Source organism: Ammodytes marinus (genome assembly GCF_949987685.1).
Source record: "Ammodytes marinus genome assembly, chromosome: 2".
Classification (NCBI taxonomy): domain Eukaryota; kingdom Metazoa; phylum Chordata; class Actinopteri; order Uranoscopiformes; family Ammodytidae; genus Ammodytes; species Ammodytes marinus.
The window spans coordinates 28,983,808-29,004,762 of NC_137231.1; the positions used below are offsets into that span (position 1 = coordinate 28,983,808).

Consider the following 20,955-nt stretch of genomic DNA (forward strand, 5'->3'; position numbering starts at 1 on the left):
CCCCTGCCCCCTCCCCCCCCAAAAAAAAAACCTTTACCAAAACCCCGAAAGTTAAAACTAAAGCAAATAACGTTAAAAACTGAAAAAAAAAAAAGTCATTGTCAATCATTCGTCTGGGGCGAAAAAAAACAAACAAAACAATTGAACGTCCTTTTTTCAGTGAAGTCTTTTCTCCTTTCGCATAGTGGTCAGTCGCCATTTCACCACAATCACTTTTAAGCGTGGTTCGGTGGGGTGAGGAGGGGGGGGGGGGGTGAGGGAGGGTGAGAGTGAGTGGGCGTCAAACCCAAAAGCTCTGCGGCTGCGAAAAGGAGAACACACAATCTTTAATGTATAACGACAGGACTCCTCCCGTGACACGATTTTGCTCCGATTCCTCGTCACCATGTTTTTTTTTTGTTCATGTCATTTTGTTCAGTTTCATGATGGGTGTGTGTGTGCACGTGAAGGTGGAGGTTTCCGTGGAGTTCTTTTTTGTTAGTTTATTTTAAGGGGTTCTGGAGGAGTGGGGCGGGGGGACGGGCGATTTGGGTCACCCCGGCCCCCACCCGCCCCACCCCCACGAAGTTCAATAAACAGCATTCCCAAGGTCAGAAAAAAAGAAACGAGGAGAGCGTCCGCAGAAGCTTCACTCCCATCCATTGTCCTTGATCATGTGAGCCAGCTCAATGATGTACTTTCCCTCTTTGTACTTTTGACTGCTCTCGAATGCGTGTTCCTGTTAGAAAAAAACACAAACACAGAAAACAGAGACAGACGTTAGTGACACGACACATTTTTGCCCACATCTCTACACACCACCACAGACTGACTCAGACTTCCCACAGTATTTTGTGAAACTGAGGAAACCCAGTCCTTAGGGGGGTCCGGGGGCATGCTCCCCCGGAAGAAAATTTGGTACCTTTTAACCCAGAATGCATCAATCTGGTGCACTTTTGGAGGAAAATTAAGAGTTGTGTGACTGTGTACTATTATCTGGAATAATTTGGAGACACTGGGTCACATAACATCAAAGCTATTGAATAATAAATTATTATCCTACTTTTTATTCAAATATTTGTTAATTTTTTTTTATGAATGACATATTATCAATCAAAATGGGTGTGTTCATATAATACCCCCCTAGAATATTTTTTTTTTACCTTTCAAAAGGTAAATTCATCAATCTGGTGCACTATGAGAGGAAAGTTAAGAGGCTAATTCAACTGTCCTATGTGAGCTGTTTAGCAGCCTATTATTTTTCTGGAATAATTCAGATACATTGGGAACCCTGCCTGATCAAAGTGAACAAACAATATGCAGTTTAGCCAAAACACTTCATTTTCCTCGTTTGTGGAGCTTTTCATCTGTCCACCTGGTGCCCAACTGGTTCTGAATAGACATCTATCAATGTACCAGTAACCAGCATGAAATGTTGAAATCGCATCCAAGCTAGCATTGTTGCGGTTCCGTGCGTGTGGTTGCCAGGTTGTTAAGTGTTCTCCAATTTAAATGTCCAATTTAGCGATATGAAACGAGATCTATTTTTTTGCAAATGATTTAATACATTCCATGTTCGTGAGCATGCCTGTGATAGACGGTATGCATAACATATTTTTATTGACCGTGACTGAGTTAGTTTTTTCCCCCACAGCCCAATCTATCCAAGAGCACATTCTCCCTTGTAATGCATGAAAACCGCAAATCTGGCAACCCCGCTGTCAGTCAGCGTACAGCTGAGCAAGTTTAAATATATTATTTTCTAATCTGTATTTCCACCTTGTAATGCCGTTGTTGACTTATTCTTTTATTACTTATTTGTATGAGAGCAGCCACGTTAGTTTAACAGGTTTGATGTTATAGATCTGCTTGTTTTTAATGGTTTTATGAAATATCTGTATTAACTGCATGATCATATCACAGTATTTTTGTATTGCCATGCGAGCCGCACATAGAAGCTTGGCGAGCCGCATGCGACTCGCGAGCCGCGCTATGAGTAACGCTGCTATAAAGGAAGACATCTGTCTGCCTTCGTTTACCCGATCTACTTCACACTCGATGGGTGTGTTGCTGAAGACCCAACGCAGTGCAGTGCAGAGTGTTAAGTTGTTTGAATTCGGGGGTTCTGTAGAAAACTGTGAATACCCACATTTTGGTGCTCCTCTATTCGTGCCATTACGGTACGAGTGCTTGGAGAGGGTGCGCCACTACCGTAACTGCATGGATAGACGTGCATCAAAATTCAAGCGGTGACATGGACACATCCTGGACAAGCACTGCACTAGTCTTTTTAATTACATTAACACAGAATTTAAAAGGTTTTTAGTAGAGTAAATAAACCAATACTGGAAGGTAGGTATTAGCTTGTAAAACATAAAAACTTGCTTTTTAAGATCCTAGCAATATTAAATATAACAAATATATAAACACAAGAGTGGTGTGAAACCACATACTAACAAATGCACAAATTACAGCTGTAGTTAAGCCATGTATTGTGTATTAATAATTATGTTACAACACTAACAAACTTAAAAGGTGCAGTGTGTAATATGTAGAGGTGGGCATAGATTAATTTTTTTAATCTAGATTAATTTTGGAATTAATCTAGATTAAAATGGCTCATTTGAATTCATTCATAATATGTGTGTGCTCCCTAAATAATGACTCAAAGTAAGTCTTTGAGAATGTGTTTCTCAAGCCAGGTGGCGCATCAGACCAGGGGCTCATCTCCTGTGCAGGTGCACACCTAATGCATCAAGTTAACTTGCGTGCAGAAAGAGGATGTCACGGAACTCATGTCCGTTAGCTTTTCAATATAAGACTGTCAAAATAAAAGTCCCGCAAAACAATCGTTATTTTGGGGATTAACTTCTCCGCGTGAGAAATTTGAGTTGTAGGCTAGCGTGTGAGAGTGTGAGCTGGTTGATATGAGTGTGTCTCACGGCCAAAAGGGTGAGACTTGGCAGCTCTGTCAGTTGTCAAACAAAGCGGACGGACGTGGTCTCTATAGCAACGAGATCAGCTGAGCTATCACTGATAAAAAAAAATATTGTTTCAATAATGATTTCCATAGCCTTAAGCCATAGGCTAGCCTACATGTTGTGTAATTCAGTGATTTTTAACCTTTAATGAGTCGAGGCTATGCATTGGCTTTGGCGATTTCCCTTGCCTCTTTTTTTTCTCTCCACACAAAGCTCTCCCATTGCACACACGCATGCCCCGGCCGCTTCCGAGAGCACAGACTGTTAGAACTCCTACAGTAAACCAATTCCGCATTGCACAAGGTGCAAACAACCTTGGTCTTGTCGAGGTTTCCATTGGGAAGCTTCTTAAAAATACATTTTCCCTGAAGCAAACCCGGCGGCTTCCTAGCTGCATCCATGTCAGCACGTTACGTTTGATGTGGTAGGCTACACAGGTGCGAAGTCGGACTCGTTCTGACTCGTGCACTACAGTGCAATTCGGCCAGGTATACATCCGCGCTAAAATAAGAGGAACAAGAGATTAACGGCGATATTTTTTTTATCGCCGATAAGAGTCTGGCGTTAACGCAGCACGTTAACGCCGTTATCGGCCCACCACTAGTAATATGACATCATCAAGTAAGTTCTAGAAAGTTCTAGAATGCAATGCTCCCTGGGTAACCCCACCCCTTTCGAATAATAACAGAAGCTACAGTGGCCTTCAAGGACAAGAACAATTCTAAATTTTAAACAATGCACCTGATGACATTCCAACTATGACACTTCCAAAATGGCGGTGACAAGGCCTTGGTCCAAGGTATGGAGAAATATGGACATATATGAGACCCTTTCTAAGGAAAAAAAAAAAAAATTCTAAAAAAAAAATTCAGCTATTATGCACTAAATTAAACGTACTTATGGATTATAATTATTTTCTACAAAATCTGCTAGGAAATAAAACCCACAATTCTACACACTGCAGGTTTAAACTAGGCCTATATCAGACGGGGTTTTCATCTCCATGGTTGCATTTTACATCATCAATCAAAAACGAAAATATGGTTTGACAAAAAACATCTCAAGATTATTATTATTTCAGTCTCCCCCTGGGAACACGTACCATATTGTTTTTGTCAAACCAATGTTTACAAATTCAAGAAATAACTTTTCATTCAATTTATATTCTGTGTCCTCCTCCTTGTGTTTTCCTTGAGTCTAGACTAGACGACAACAAAAGGTCATTCAGTAAGGAGAGTGGTGGAATGAATTAGAATTTTTTTTGAAAACAAACAAGTTTCAGTAAGAACATTTTAAAATGTTTGGAAAAAAAGGAGGCATACGTACATTAATAACAATCAAATTAAATGAATACAAGCTCTGCTTTCTCTGCTGTTTACAAAACAGTTTTCTGACACATTTGTGACATCACATCATCTGCTCACTATCACACCCGGTGTGCGTTTGCCCCGTGAAAGTGTGCAATTGACTATTTTTAACGTGTATTCCTGCTAACTTCTCATTTTGGTGTGAAAAGTATTAACTGTAATTGTTGTGTTTTTTTTTTGTCGCTGCTTTTAAGTGTTCCCCTGTCCTATAACTGTGTTCAGCCATTGTACACCCTTCTTCTATGTAGGTCCTTTCAGACAATTACCAGGACAAGCCTCTTCAAAACCGCTGTGACATTTAATCACTGCAGGCTCTCAGAGGAACCAGTCTGGCTGTCTGCAGACAACCTTTCCGCACTGTAATTATCTTGAGACCGCCGCGCGCTAACTCCGAGCAAAAACACAGTCATGAGCGACATAAAAAATAAAACACTGTCACCATGGTTTTAACAAGCAATGCAACCTCGTTCCTTTGACCTCTTATAGCGTCATTTGTCCCAGTGTAAAGCCCCTGTAAACACCAAATCCACAACATCCTTCTAACTATGTCATTTGGGGAGTTAGTTGCATGATAGGGTGGAGGTAAAATAGCCCAGCCTGAATATACATCTGAATGGACACTGCTTTTACAGACAGCCTCCTGCTGTTTCTCTGGTCAGCCTGCCCCTCCCACAATTATAATATCAATGTATATCTCAACCTGTCTGCCTCCCAACCTGTCTCCTTCCACTGTTGTAATGTAAGTTAGTCGTCTTCCCCCACCCAGCTTCCTTAAGTATGTATATTCGAACCCGTCTACCCCTCTCCTACGTATTGTAATTTAGACTCAAATTTCCTTAAATATGCCATGACTTTAAGGGTACGTGGTCACTCCTTGTAACATACTTACCTGTGTTGGAACTAGTGACCCTCCGCGGAGATCTTTGCTATTATTGAAATAAACCCTAATGCTTCAACAAACGTATCATTGTGCTTTTCCTCACCACAGTTTTTAAAGCACCTGAAAAGAGCATGGCATATTTTATCAATCCGAAGTTAAGATTTTGCCATTTAAGTTTGATAAACTTGACAGAAATTTGGTTTGGAGGAGAGCAGGCTATGCTCTGGATTCTTATGACACAATAAGTATTTTGAAACAATCACAGCAGTTCTCTAATCCAAACATATAGTAAGATTGACTGTTGCCATGAAGATCGTTTGATAGGTCGACACAGTCCTGTTAAGCAGTCTAGACGGTTAAAAAATAGCTTTTTTAATAACTACGATTTCTAATATTTATCAACATTTTCTTTTCCAATCGGATTTTTGTAAAAGCTTATCGAGACGCAAAGCTTTGATGTCATATATTTATTTTTACTATTTTAGACAAGGATGCATTCAAAGGTGAGAAAGCACACAGGTACCCAACAACAGATCAGCAGCAGATATACTGTATGTGGCGCGTCTATTCTAGATGGCTAAACAAAAACAAAGTAGGTTCAGGTAAAAGTCGAAGGAGGGAGTGACTTACATATTTCCAGCCCAGGGTGGTTTTACAGTTTTCACAGTAAATATCTGCCACAGCATGTAAACCTGTGAGGAGAACCCGCTCCTCCGCTGGCCCGCAGCCCACATTCACCCTGCAGGGAGAGAGAGAGAGGGTTACAGAGGGTATATGGATGGCTCAACATTTAAGTAGAAGCAGTTAGAGGTGGAGTCAGTGATTCTGGAGAACGCTTGTTGTAAAAATCACCTTCTCTCAAAATGAGTGAATAACTCCTCACGATTCGCTACCTGTCCGTACCGTGTGCACACTGATAAAAAAAATCTAGTGTTTATACCCAGCCTAGGCTCTGTAAAAAGGTATATAAACAAATGGTAAGTAAACAAAGAGGGCCCACAGTAGGTAGCAACATTCTGACGACCAATGCCATGTCAACGGAATGCAGTGTGTGTAGCTCCACCCCAATGAAAGGGTGATCAAAATAGGTAAAGCACGGTGCGTTTATTTTGGTACCCTTCCCAACTTTTGACAGTGTAAATTGCATGCCGTGCCATTCCATACCAAACTGAACTGTACCGCTGAGTGGAAACGAGGCTTTTCATGTCTTGGGCTTGGACAAAGAATCTTTTAAGACTGGTCAAGACCACAACTGCAGGTACATCACTAAGTACATACACACACACCCACCCTTAAACAGAATAGTAGGGTTATATTTTTTTGGGGGGGTTGTTTTTAATAGAAATTCCATCCACACAATGGAGTGTTCTTGAGCAGAACACTGAACCTCAAACTGGTTCATACATTTTGTGCATGAACCTAAAAGTGAATGTGTGCAGTCATTGTGTCAAACAGCTGCCCTGTGTTAGTGAACGGGCCACGTTCAGAAAAAAAACAAGACTTAACAAGTGAGACAGCGAAGCAGTAAGCTTAGCCCAAAGGGAAGGGGGGGGTGGGTAGGCTTGAATTCAAACAAATGCACCCAGTGTGAACACGGTTTATAACCCTGTCCAACAAACAGGCGACTTGTGAGTCCATGTAACTCTTTTATTCACACGCTAAAAAGGTCCCTCGTAAATGCCATGTAAACCCCCCCAATAAATCAAATGCAGAAAAGAGCAAAGTTTTCCACTGTTAGAAAAAAGGAGGGTGAATTGTAGTATGTGTGTGTGTGTGTGTGTGTGTGTGTGTGTGTGTGTGTGTGTGTGTGTGTGTGTGTGTGTGTGTGTGTGTAGGTGTCTGGTACTTACACTGAATTAAACAGATAGGCTCTTCCTTGACTGCCTTGAAATGACTGAAACGAGAGAGAGAGGGGGGGGGGGGAGAGAGAGAGAGAAAGAGAGAGAGATAATTAGATAAGTAGAAGGATGCAGAGCGGCAACAAAAGCGCTGATGTACAGGAATGCCAGTGCGTGACGCCCCAGGGTGCTCTTCACCCAGTGACGGCTGTGTGTACTTGTTCCTCCACCTCGTCAAGGTTTGTTCTCTCTCTCTGAATGGAGGTAGAACTAAACCCATTGTGACAGAGAGGACACAGTCTGGGCACGTAAACATATCAGGCAGCCAGTCACATCATCAGCAAGTCGACTTTTCATGTATTATTAATGACGACAGAGATTATGGTTTATTGAGAATTGAACACCGTTACATGTGTTGAAATCGTCACATCAGAGCAAAACACATGAACCCAAACCTCTACATTTCTGAAATTTCTGCGAAAAATATTAAGACGATAGGAAAGTTGTGTGAAAAAACGTGCCGGCGGCAGTATCTTTCTGTCAAAACATGACATGCCTGTATAAGTGCTTAAGAACTTGGGATCTTTGGTTCAGAGTATATATATATATACAGTATATATATATATATATATATATATATATATATATATATATATATATATATATATATATATATATATATATATATATATATATATATATATATATATTATATATATATATATATTATATATATATATATATTATATATATATATATATATAAAAAAAGAGAGGTTGAAGTGAAAATCAGTTCATACACAGTATAAAAGCGGTTGTACTGAATACAGGAGTTTATAAATATCCTTCTGTCCACACATGACGTGACTGTAAATCAATGTAAACAGAGAGCAGTGAAGCCTCCGTAGTGGGTGTGAGGACATACTCAGACAGGCTCCAATCAGCTTTGCATTTTCCATTGCAAATGAGTGCGGCAGATAAGTGTGTGGCTGCGGTCGAGGGCGATGAGATAACACAGTCTAATAGGGAACACCAGCTGACCAACGCACACACACACACACACACACACACACGCACAGACACACACACACACACACACAAACACACACACACATACACACACACACACACACACGCACACACACAGATTTTTTTGTAAGTTGATTACATACAATGAAACAATGATTTTTGTATGAGAATTGAATGTTCATTATTTAAAAACCCAAAAATATAGATGTGTGATTTTGACAACATATTAGTGTCCAAAGTGTTTTCCTGAACAGAGATTTTGGATACATCCTTTTTTTGTATTATTAGTAAAACATGTTATGTACAGATCTTAAAAATGCATTTTTGGCATTTTTTAAGAAGGACATTTATAAAATCAGACAATTAACAACATATCAACGAATCAGTCTGTAATAACCTTCAGAATAGTGCTAATAATGTTTATGGAAAGTATAGTTGATGTGCTGAAGTGCTTTAGAAGTTTTTTGAGTGTTGAAAGAAAACCGGCCTCCACACACATCCTGCGTCTACCTCTGGAGCGCGTCGCCTTACCTTACTGCTGCCTCTCTCGCGCTTTTCTCGGACACACATACAACGTCTCAACTGCTGCTGCAGCGCTGCTTCTAAAAGCCCTGTATTTTTACATAGAGATTTCATAGATAATTCCCATTAAAAATTAAGTTCTTTCATGTCATTTATGATGCATATGATTTATATTGAGTCTAATATTGAGTCTGGACAGTAATCCGTGCGCCCCATTGCCTTTTTAATTTATTTATTTTTGCCACATTTTCGCTTGTTGGATATTTTATTTTGTAAGGGACACACCAGGAAATGGTGAAACTACAGCGAAAGCTGCCGGTATGAAGTCAATATGACTCTCAGCAGAGTATTTCTCTATCAGTTAAAGCAGAGAGACCCGAGAGAGACGCGCGGCTCTCAGAAAAAAATAAGCGAGCCTCCTGAGGTAAAGGGGAGCGTCGCTGCAGACGTGCCTCTGACGGGCGTCTGCAGCGCGGCACAGGTTGGATGTGTGGCCGCTCTAGGTTGATTACACGGTCAGTGACAACAAGTCTGACGTAGATGCGCAGTAGACGCTCAGTAGAGGTAGGATGTGTGTGGAGGCCGTTTGTTGAGATAATGTCTGTTAAAGATGGTTGTATACCAGAAATACGGATGCAAACAGACAAGGTTTAGTAAACTAAGTATACTAGTATGAAAGAAGACATGTTATAGAAGCAACAAAAGTGACCAGTGCTTGAAAAAACAATGTTTTTCCTGCAGTGTCTCGCCATAAGAGAACAAAATAGTTTTATTATTCTTCCCTCAGCTCACTGTAGGTGTTGATGTCTGACTGTTACATCCTCAAGTTCATTGTTTTGTGTTCAAAGTGAAGTCCACACACACACACACACACACACACACACACACACAACCACAAGACATGTGACCTTTAGCCGCCAGAGGGAACTAGGTCGGTCCCTGTGGAATGGAGTCAACAACAAGTTGTATCCACGGTGTTGTGTGTGTGTGTATGTGTGTGTGTGTGTGTGTGTGTGTGTGTGTTTGCGCGTTACCATGTGACAAAAGCTGGGTGCCATATCTGTGCTTCTGTTGGCTCAGACATGAACTACTGGCAAATTGGGACGGCTCAGTCTCTATCTCTATCTCTCTCTCCCTCCCTCTCTATGTCTCTCTCTCCCTCTCTCTTTCTCCCTCTCTCTCCCTCTCTCTGTCTCTCTCTCTCCCTCTCTCTGTTGTTATCTCATTCCCACAGTCTATTTTTACTTTGGCTGCATGTTTCCCTCTCTCTGGCCGAGCTGCATTGTAGATCACCGGGCTACAGAAACAGCAGGGGAAGGAGGAAGATGCCTGTCACATAATCCAAACAAGATCACTAGGACTGGGGATCAAAGTTTGATACTTATCTGGCACCGGCCAAAATGCCTACACACCATGGAGTAAGGGTGACCCCGAGCAGTCGACTATTGGACCATTCCATCTAAGCAGCTTCATTTGACTGACAATCTCACAGTTCGAATAATCGAATAAAATGTGGTGATGGAATAAGGATCATTCTATTCCAGTTTCATGGGGACACAGAATGCCTGGTGATGGTTTCTTTTAATAAAAATTGCTATTGAAAAAAAGTATTGTTAAGGGACCGGTGTCGAAGTCAATGTAGCAGTATTGGTAATTTTTTTTTTTTTTCTAGCACAGACAGTTTTTTGGGTCTGCACTCAAGCCCTCCAGAGTCCCATCAATTCTATTTTGTGGCCTAGTAGAATTCTGCAAAGACGGGTTTCCAATATGTAAGAGCGCAGTAGAATAATCATATGCGAGCCGGATGCACTCACACAGGTCGCAGCTTAATAAAACATTAGGGAGTGTGGTTACCAAGCTTGTTTCATTAATGGTGGAGTCAGCGATTCTGGAGAACGCTTGTTGACAAAATCGGTGAATATCTCATCACAATCCGCTACCTGTATGTGTACTGTATGTGTACTGTGTGCGCTCCAGTGCTTACACGCATCCTAGGCTTTGTGAACAGGCAAAACAAATCTGGTGTTAATACATAGCCTAGGCTTTGTAAATGGGCGTGTTGCTAGCTACAGTGGGCCCCCTTTGTTTACATACCAGTTTACAGAGCCCAGGCTGTTTATTAACACTATATTCTTTTTCAGCGCACACACAGTGTACGGACAGGTAGCGGATCGTGAGGAGATATTCACTGATTTTGACAAAAAATTATCTTGACAACAATCGTTCTCCAGAATCACTGACTCCACCTTAAAGTCGCTGATATTGCAATGGTGTAAAAAAAAGCCAAATAAAAGCTTGTTCACAAGAAATGAATTCTACAAAGCAAATCTCAAAATCCTATTAAGCACGCGGGACTGAACAGAAACAATAACGTTGCACGGACACAATCCACTACTTTGGCCAAACAACACCATAATAGACTGTATATTTGGGGCGACTGTGGCTCAGTTGGTAGAGCGGGTCGGCCGATGATCAAAGGGTTGGAGGTTCGATCCCCGCCCTGCCACCTGTGTCATAGTTGTTGTGTCCTTGGGCAAGACACTTCACCCACCTTGCCTCGTGTGAATGTCGATAGTTAGCCTGCTATCGGTGTATGAATGTGTGTGTGAATGGTAACGTGGGAAAGGAAAACAGGTCTCCCTTGCAAAAGAGTATTCGGTCTCAATGGGATATACCTGTATAAATAAAGGTAAACAATAATAATAATAAAAAAAAAATATATATATATAAACACACAAAACACAAATCCACCCTGAGAGGCAGAAATACTTCAGCTACTGAGAAACCATGGCGATTTTCTCAAACTGCATCTGAATCCACCAATAACTACAAAATAAAACACATAAAGGCTTTTAAATCTCTCCCTAACATGCCCATGTTCAAGAAGTCTAAACAAGTTGTCAAATAAAGATTAACTCGAAGCTCTTTACAAACCTGCCGAGGTCGACTTGTGACATCTACTGTCCCTGAACAGCTGTGACAGGCCCAGGGTTCCACTCCACTGAAATGCATCGTGTCAACTTAAAACCCAAAAGCTCTCGTTTTCAATATCAATTTAAAAGGGGAAGTCTTGTCAAGGGTTAAACATATTTAACATTATGTTCGGGCAATACTGCTTGCTAAAACACTGGTTGTTCATTTAATGCTGTTTAACATTTCAGCTCTAACCAAAGGACCAATCCTCTTTAAATACATGTCACTAATTCATATTATAGCATTCTGTTCTTATAAGTGAAAGTGTAGGCCTGTTTCACTCTTAACTAGATTAAAAAGTAGTTTTTACTTCTATCTTAAGTCATAGCTATCAGTCAAAGAAAGAGTGATAGAGGTTTCTAATCCTTTGTTTTCTGCTAGTACTGAACTGTACGTGACCCTTTTAAATGTATATCTGGGTCACAAGTCACGCACCGAAAGCCGTCATGTCAGCGTTTACAAAAATACATTTGTCCCGAACTGAGAGACACTCTTTTAGACTGTGATACAAACACAGCAATGTTTACATCTCTGTGAGGCCCAGTGCTACATTGAGCTAAATGCTAAGACAGCTAGCATTATTCACAATGACAATGTTTGACCTGCTTTTTCAAACAAAGCAAATAGTAGTAGCTATATAGCAATCTACTGCTAGTTTGGCTTCTACAGAATACACTCAGTTTAATTAAGATATGAGAAAGAGAGAGAGAGACAGAGAGAGAGCGAGACAGAGAGAGAGGGACAGAGAGAGCGAGAAAGAGAGAGACACACACAGAGAGAGAGAGAGAGAGAGAGAGAGAGAGAGAGAGAGAGAGAGAGAGAGAGAGAGAGAGAGAGAGAGAGAGAGAGAGAGAGAGAGAGAGAGAGAGAGAGAGAGAGAGAGAGAGAGAGAGAGAGAGAGAGTTACCCAAGACACGTTAACCATCAGCGTATTGGCAAACTTCCAGCTGGAATTAAAATACCGAAAAAAATAAACTGCGTCCGTAAATGGTTTTGGAAAAATGAAAAGTGTGATCAATCCATTAGGGGAAGCTTCCATCAGGCTGATGAGTGGGACGGAGCCAAGAGGTGTCCAGTAAAAAGGCCTGGTGGTCCTCTTCAGTATTCAGCACCACAATCACACTACAGTCAGCCACACTCTCAAACTGCTCATAGCTGATTTCAGGATGGGTTTTACCATCTGCAGCAGGATGGAACCTATCACATCCATATCTGATTTGAAAAAATATATATACAAGCAGCTGACAGCAAATAACAGCAGATGTCGTCTTGTTTTCATCAGTTTTTTGTGGTGAAAAGTTACTGTTTCCCTGTTGTTGTTTACAGTAGCAGGGCCCACAGTTTGGTTTACAAACATATTCTAGTTTTATGTTTTGTTCCAGGTTCCTCACAATCATTTAGTTTTGATTTATGATGATAGAATTATTCAATACCAAGAAATACATGTAGAGTAAATATGCCATGTAGACTACCTACAGGCTATGCTAATGCAACCGAATCGCCCCTTTTCTGAAACTACACAGTGCACCTTTAATTTGCTTTACTGCAAAAAGAAAAACCAGTCCACTAAAAACCTCCAGGTCTGCAGCAATAAACTGGCACAAGCTTCTCCATATTTAGTTCAGTGCAGCAGGGTGGGGGCAGTGTGTGTGTGTGTGTGTGTGTGTGTGTGTGTGTGTGTGTGTGTGTGTGTGTGTGTGTGTGTGTGTGTGTGTGTGTGTGTGTGTGTGTGTGTGTGTGTGTGTGTGTGTGTGTGTGTGTGTGTGTGTGTGTGTGTGTGTGTGTGTGTGTGTGTGTGTGTGTGTGTGTGTGTGTGTGCGCTCAGGTTAATCCTCTGGCCGCTCCATCTGCATCTCAGCTCGCTCGCCGGCTGTTTTGCCTCGAAGACTCTGTTTATAAGCTTGTGGAGGGCAGAAACTCTTTCTTTATTTATTTATTTATTTTGAATACCTGGCTCTGGAGATTTCACCCCTTCAAACTACAACTGTGTGTTGGGAAAAAAATGTGCCAGGATCTGCTGATCACTATCCCTCCCCCCTCCCCCTCCCCAAAAACACACACACACACACACACACACACACACACACACACACACACACACACACACCTCCCTTATATAAGCCTGCATGAGTAACTAGTTTCTCCTGCTGAAAAAAAGATGGAGTCAGTGATTCTGGAGAACGCTTGTTGTCAAATCCCTTTGTCAAAATCAGTGAATATCTCCTCACGATCAGCTACCTATACGTAGGCTACTGTGTATACGCTATGAAAATAAATTCAAGTGTTAATACATAGCCTAGGCCCTGTACACAGTTATGTTGCTAGCTATGGTGGCCACCCTTTGTATTTTACGTACCCTTTGTTTATATACCAGTTTACAGAGCCTAGGCTGTGCATTATCAACAAGTTGTTGTGTTTTTGCGCAGAAACAGTACATACAGTCAGCGGATTGTGAAGAGATATTCACCGATTTTGACAAAAAAGTGATGTTGACAACAAGCTATCTATAAACTACACATTTAAGTGCTGAAAGTTAATAAAGAAACATTGTGGCACTTTTCAAACAATGCATTTGACATGGGATAAGAATCCAGCATGGGGCGGTTGCAGGTGGCCGGTTGGCAGCGCGTGGTGGAAAACGGCAGACTGCGGTGTCATCTTCTCCTAAGTAACTTAATCGGCTTAGAAGGGTTGATGCTGAGGAGCGGCCATGCTGCCTCTCAGACTGTTAAATGCACAAACGCTAACGAGGTGTGGCGAGGAGAAAATGGGCCAAAATGAATGTCAAGTAACTATTTTTCAGATATCAACCTATGTCATGATATCGGAAATGAATGGTAGATATGTATGCAGCAATTTGTATTGTAATTGATGTAATATCTTAGTACTGTTTAGTTCTGAGCCGTTGTTATCGGAATATCTTAGTCATTTTTGACATTTCAAAATGTATTCCTATAATCAAAAGTGAATATAAATCATAACTTTTTCAGCCCTAAAAGGAATAAGGCTGATGGTCAATTCAATGGATTGTTTTCAACTACTATGCATGACATCACACTTAACTCTTTGTTACATGATTCTTGAATTACAATTATTAATTTACTACTGGAAAAAAGGATTCCTTCACACCACAGGTATTAAAGGGAAGTTTTGTCAAATGTATGATGTTGGATAACGTCTCTTTCTAATATATATGTAATTTATTTTGGTTTCCTGATTGCTTGTAACTGTGAAAATGACTATGCATTTGAAGACTTAAAACGAGAACTGCAGCGCCAATGTGTACTTGCATGGAAACAAGTTAAAAACAAAAACAAATAGTGTTAAAATAAGAACTTGTCAGGCGTTTACAGAAGCACAACGCATTGCTGAATGAGTGTAACATGTTGACTTAGTGAAACCTGTAGGAGAAAGACAGAGAGGCCGAGGAAAAGCCCTTAATTAAATTAACGTATTATTAAAGTGGATTGTTTAAGACTAGTTAGGTCATTTGTCAAGAGTTACCTAATGGCATTGGCCCAGTAAACGAATGGCAGCCCAGTCACAGCACAAGTTCACTCCTACTGCAGTGGAGTTTTTAAATGCGGAACAGTTTTTATGTCAATTATTATTATTTTTTTTTCTCAATTGATCGATTCACGTTTGGTCTCATGCGGTCTCACGGCGATGGCTTCAATGTTACCGACATTTATATGAAAAAAAAGTTACGCACTATAGCTTTTAGTCAGCCTGTAGCGGAGAAGGGTTCTTTCAAATCTAGATAAACAACAGGAGGGGAAATAAAAAATTCTAATAGCAATCTTAAAGTAATGCACCACAATTCAAGTGGGAGTGTAATTTATGCGAGAAACCACAGACAAACTGGGCAACGTTCCCAAATGTGGCCGACTTCTATTACAGCACTTTGGGGAACTCCCTGAGACGAGACTACTGTGTGTGTGTGTGTGTGTGTGTGTGTGTGTGTGTGTGTGTGTGTGTGTGTGTGTGTGTGTGTGTGTGTGTGTAATGAATACATCTATTTTAATTTGTATCTCCCAGTTTATGGCTCCCTTGTGCTACTGGTTCCTCTACATTCCTGCTCCGGTTTCAATGTGGTGTGGCCGTCATTGAAACACTTAACACACAAACACAACACCCTTTAACAAAACATCATTACGGCCTTTAACAGTTACAGCATTTCCTTGTTGACCTTAGGATCCCATACATATCTCGCTCTCATCTTGTTCATTGACACTCAGTATATGGCAGCGTTTACAAACTGGTGTCGCCCCCCCAAGCACTGGTGCAGGAGCTCAGAAAAATCCCAAGAAGAGCCCAATAAATGCTTCAGTTGTTGTTTCTACTGCTAAGAAAAAAACCTGGACGTACTGCAGAAGGTATACAATTCATGTGCAATCACTGAAGGCTTACCTCATGTAGATGCACGGACAGTGTTGTTGTAATCACTCAGAACTACTCATGGGGGGGAAATAAAAGTTACGCACCATAGCTTTAACCCATCAGCATCATCATCTTAGTCGAGGTGCCGAAGACACTTTAAATGTGCAAAGACACAACGTTTTGTCCAACATTTGATATGTTTTGCAAACTAACTGCAAGGCTCTGCAAATGTAAACAAACCCCCCCTCCCTAAAAACTGCATAGTGCACCTTTAAACTGAAGCATATTTTCGGTTTCCAACCAATTCCTAAACTCTAATTTTCCATCCAGTCAAAATGTCCCTCCGGCTACATTTTAAACCGCTTTCACAGGAGGCCAATAAAAAACCTCACTGCTTGCAAAAAAAAAATATATAATCATAAAAATGGCTCATATTGCCTGGTCACGGAGTCAGCAGCGTGACTATAAATCTTAATACGTGACACGGCTGTAGACAGGTTAAGTGAGGTGCAAATGAATGAGAGTGGCTCTCTGTGGCCCAAAGCGCATCAACGTGATTTACGACGGTTTATAACAATTACACAAGCCCCCATGTGAAAACCCCTTGCTTTGTCGCGCATACTTCACAACTCCAAAATGATCATCTTGAGGCCCTATGATTCCAACAACACTGTCTGATGGTAAGTAGGCATGCATGGGCCGATAACCGGTTTCAAGGTATATACTGTGGTTTGTAAAAAAGCAAGGTTTCAAAAGCGCTGTTATTTTGAGCCTTAAAGGTATTAGTTATTAGCCCCACCCCCCACATACACACACACACAGGATGTTAACATAAAAGTATACAAGTTCATCAACATCTTGAGGCCTCTGACCTCACTGAATAGAACAATAGTCTACTTTATTTCTTATTATAGAGATTCTTTTTTTACATGAATAAAATCATTCTGAAAGGTAAAGCTAAACAATGTGATATAAACAAATGGGTATCCCTGGCGATTCTTACAAATTCATGGTATACCGAGTTGTGTTTTTCTTTTATTTCATGAAGATTAACTAGCACTTTTTTATATAAATATTTTATGTCCTGCAATACGACAAATTACTTCATATGAATTTGGGTAAATATCCAAGTCCATTCTTTATGTAATTGTAAAGCTTCTGTAAATGTATGTGTGTTTGTATGTAGGCTACTTTATGTGTATTGTTGTGTGTTTTTGTGAATAAAAACACACACAAAATAAAACAATGTATTCTGGTAGAACAGTTTACTGAGCTCGTCTCCCTGTCTGCACAAACAACCTGAGAGTCTCTGAGCCACGGGAGGCAAATGCATTCGGACGGTGAGATGGCGAGAGTGTGGATTGATCATCTTTGTCATCTGATTAATCCGCTCAGTGTGTGTGTGTGTGTGTGTTGAGTGTGTCAAGCAGCTGTCTTAACACTTAAAACACACACACACACACACACACACACACACACACACACACACACACACACACACACACACACACACACACACACACACACACACACACACACACACACACACACACACACACACACACACACACACACACACACACACACACACACACGCACGCACGCACGCACGCACACACACACGCAAAAAGGTCATAACTGCAGCTCCAGTTCATTTGATGGTCTATAAACTTCTCTCACTCTTTTCCTCAAAATGAAGGTGACTCATGGTGTGTTTCATAGCTACACACGTCAGCAACAGTTTGGGCAATTTGAAACTCAAATACCCAGAAAACACTTTGACAGATAAAGGCCAGACACTGCAGATGAATGAATAGGCTAGACATTTTACCTTAAAGATATCAAACATGAAACTTTGCCAGTAGATTACTTACTGTACATAAAAACAATTATTGTTAGTAGTATGACTATTTTCCAAATCATTTTAATAAATGTGCAAATGTGGCCATTTCTAACTAATTACGCACTCATAAGCAGACAATTAACGATGATGTGAACAAATCATTCTGCAATACCCTAAGAAGTTGAGATTTGAAAAAATAATAATAATGTTGAGATAATAGCCACAAATGATGGTTAGATAAACGTACAGACGCAAACAGACAAGGTTTAGTAATAATAGACACATACATGTACATTTTGGATGTTGGATGTATACTAGTGTGAAAGAAAACCAGCAATACAGCCCAAAATCTAAAAATGAACGAGTGCTTGAAAAAAAGCACAGTTTTTGCCTGCATTGTCTGACCTTAATACTGTTATGCTTGATGGGAAAAGTACAGAAATAACAGTGCACAGTCAAACTCCCTCCCAGCACTTTGTACTTCACTCAGCTTGGGATTGGTTCACTCTCCGTGGGCAGATAAATGAGCGAACCCTTCAGGACAAATGGGCCGAAACTTCAGCATCCCACTGTCTGATATGACATTTATGTCTCTAACTACTTTGTTTTTGTCTATGATAGAATTTTATAATTATTGAGGACATCATTTGGTGGGGATGTATGTGTAGGTGTGAACCAAACCTGTCAATAGCTTGTTTAGGATTCGACTGCAAGTATGAAAATGTGTGTTTTTTTTTTCAGACGAAATACTGGAAGTGTTGACATTAAATGAGCGTTAAACCGCAGTAGGTGTGTGTGTATGGTTGTGTGTGTTCCTGTGTGTGTGTGTGTGTGTGTGTGTGTGTGTGTGTGTGTGTGTGTGTGTGTGTGTGTGTGTGTGTGTGTGTGTCATCTTTCTGTCTGTCTGTCTGTCTGTCTTGTGTGTGGCCTATTCTGTGTATGAAGTGCGTTATGTAATTAGGTATTATGATTGTTATTATCAGCAGTTCTTTCTTCCCTGTCTCACACAGATGAACTTCCCTCTGTGCAAACAGAACAGAGTGAGTCACATTGTAAAGTTGAACTTTTTGAACTTTCTATCCTGCGCCCGGTTTAAAATAAATCCTGCACCAATGGCTCAGTTTCTCTCAAAGGAACAATTTTTGAATATTGTATTTGCTACTTATTCTATCAGCGATGTAGTTATTTGAAATTGTTATTCATTTAAAAATATAAATAAAGCTCGCTGCACCTCATTCTGTGTTGTCTACTGAACATAAACTGAATGAAACGGCCTTCACTAAAAACAACAGCTTCCTCCATGCAGACTTAATTAAAAAAAAAAACAGGAATGGCAGTGGGCTATAAAGTGATTTCAGCCTAGTGGCCACATGAGGTATTGCAGTTTCCATGAGCAACAGGTGACGCACACCGGCCGGAAAAGCTTTTTCCCCCGGAAATACAATCGACGTAACAGAAACCTGCCCTGAAGAATTGTGTCCATATGTTCTAGTAATTTTTGGAAAGTGTAGAAAAATGAAAAATTTCATCCCCCTCTTTTAATATGTAATTTGATATATATTCAAGACAAATATAATGAGAATAATTTCCATCAACAAGCTTTGTGTGAAGATATTTAAAAAAGAGTTGACGAGGTTACACCGCTAAAAGACATTGCCTATTTACAGTTTCAGAGTAAAAGCCTGTATAGCTGTGAAGAACCTTGTTAATGCGCTTATACCTTGATACAATACTCTTTCCCCCTTTTTTCCTAACATTTACAATCATATTTTTCTACTTGCAAAACTACGAGGCAAAAAGCTGGAATAAAGTCTACACAATAGGGAATAAATTGAGCCTTTTTTCACAAGTACATTTCAGAGATCAATGCCAAGAGTTCACAAAAACTATTTTAGCTTTGGCTGTCAGCAAATCCTTCAAGACACTGTTTTCTTTAATATTTAGTTTTTAGAAAAACTCTTTAAATTCAGAGCAGCACCGACCAGACGCTTTCTGACAGAGAAATAATAAAGTGTCATCTCACTGCACTTCAAGACACAAGTATCTCTATGACTTTGTGTCTGTGTCTGTGTGTCTGTATGTGTTTCTGTGTGTCTGTCTGTCTGTTTCTAGTCGTGTTGATGTTGACTGTGCTATAAACCATCTAGAGATATCACTGAGCCACAGAAGCACTGTCTTTCAGTAAAAAATAAAATACAAAATAAAAAATAATAAAAAAAATATCCGCCATAGAAACAAAAATAGCCTCAGCAGTGGCACTTAAAACCGTCCGTGCAGCTCCTTTGTGCCGCGCAGAAAGGACTTGAGTGATAACAGCCGTCATTGGGCCTCTGAGGATTTATCACAAGAAATAAACTAAAGCACAGACACCCACTAGCAGACATGTACCCTATATATGGAGGCAGGCAGGTGGGCAGACCATAAAGTGACATCACCCTTCAAAAGCCAAGTGCCAGTTTGCCATAACTAATACCTGAGGGCAACACTCAATCACTGCCAAGTCTTAACGGACACGGATTTATTCATTTCAAATTATTACAAGGACAGTGTCCAGTGTTATCATGGTGAGTCATCGTGTCATAGAGAATATGATTAATGAGGCCCAGATAGTCATTCTGAAATCCAGATGAGTCTGAGCATTCATCAAGGCTTTGACTAGAATAATGAAAAACTGGATGGATCAAATATCATTTAAATTCCGTAGAACTTTTTAATGGAACGGCTGACAAACTAAAAAAAGCTGCTAAAACATGGCATTTATATGTACATTTAAGTTACTTATTTTACAGGGAATATTTAAAATTCAAGTTCTGTTAAAATCAAAAAATTTAAAACGGGGGGGAAAGACATTTATAAAACATGTTAAGACCACCTAGCCAAGTCTGCTGCTCTTGTAATTTTAAAGTGGCAAATGGCAATGATCAACATATTTAATATTGACACTGAATCAAATGTTAGAATCGAATTTAAAAAAGGAGTCATCCATAGAGAGACACACACAGAAAATATTCTTGCAGCTGTAATTAAACGGCTTTAAAAAAAAACACTATACTTTCCCATCACCATATTGCAAACACACAAAGTTGGTGACTAGCAGGTGAACATATAGTGCATATAAATGTTATTTTCTGGAGTTGGTGATGACCAAACCTGAGCTTAAACAA

The 20,955-nt window shown here is 40.2% G+C and overlaps 1 protein-coding gene across 1 annotated transcript in view; it reads right to left on the minus strand.

Annotated features, from left to right (window-relative positions):
* Nucleotides 1–469: 469 nt before the first annotated feature.
* ypel1 (yippee-like 1) overlaps nucleotides 470–20,955 on the minus strand; it is a 29,688-nt gene continuing 9,202 nt past the window's right edge. Inside the window, exons 3-5 of the mRNA XM_080040174.1 lie at nucleotides 7,058–7,101; nucleotides 5,838–5,946; nucleotides 470–718 (exon numbers count right to left, since the gene is read on the minus strand). Coding sequence (XP_079896300.1) covers nucleotides 629–718; nucleotides 5,838–5,946; nucleotides 7,058–7,101 — 243 coding nt within the window. The 3' untranslated portion in view covers nucleotides 470–628. The remainder of the gene's footprint in view (nucleotides 719–5,837; nucleotides 5,947–7,057; nucleotides 7,102–20,955) is intronic.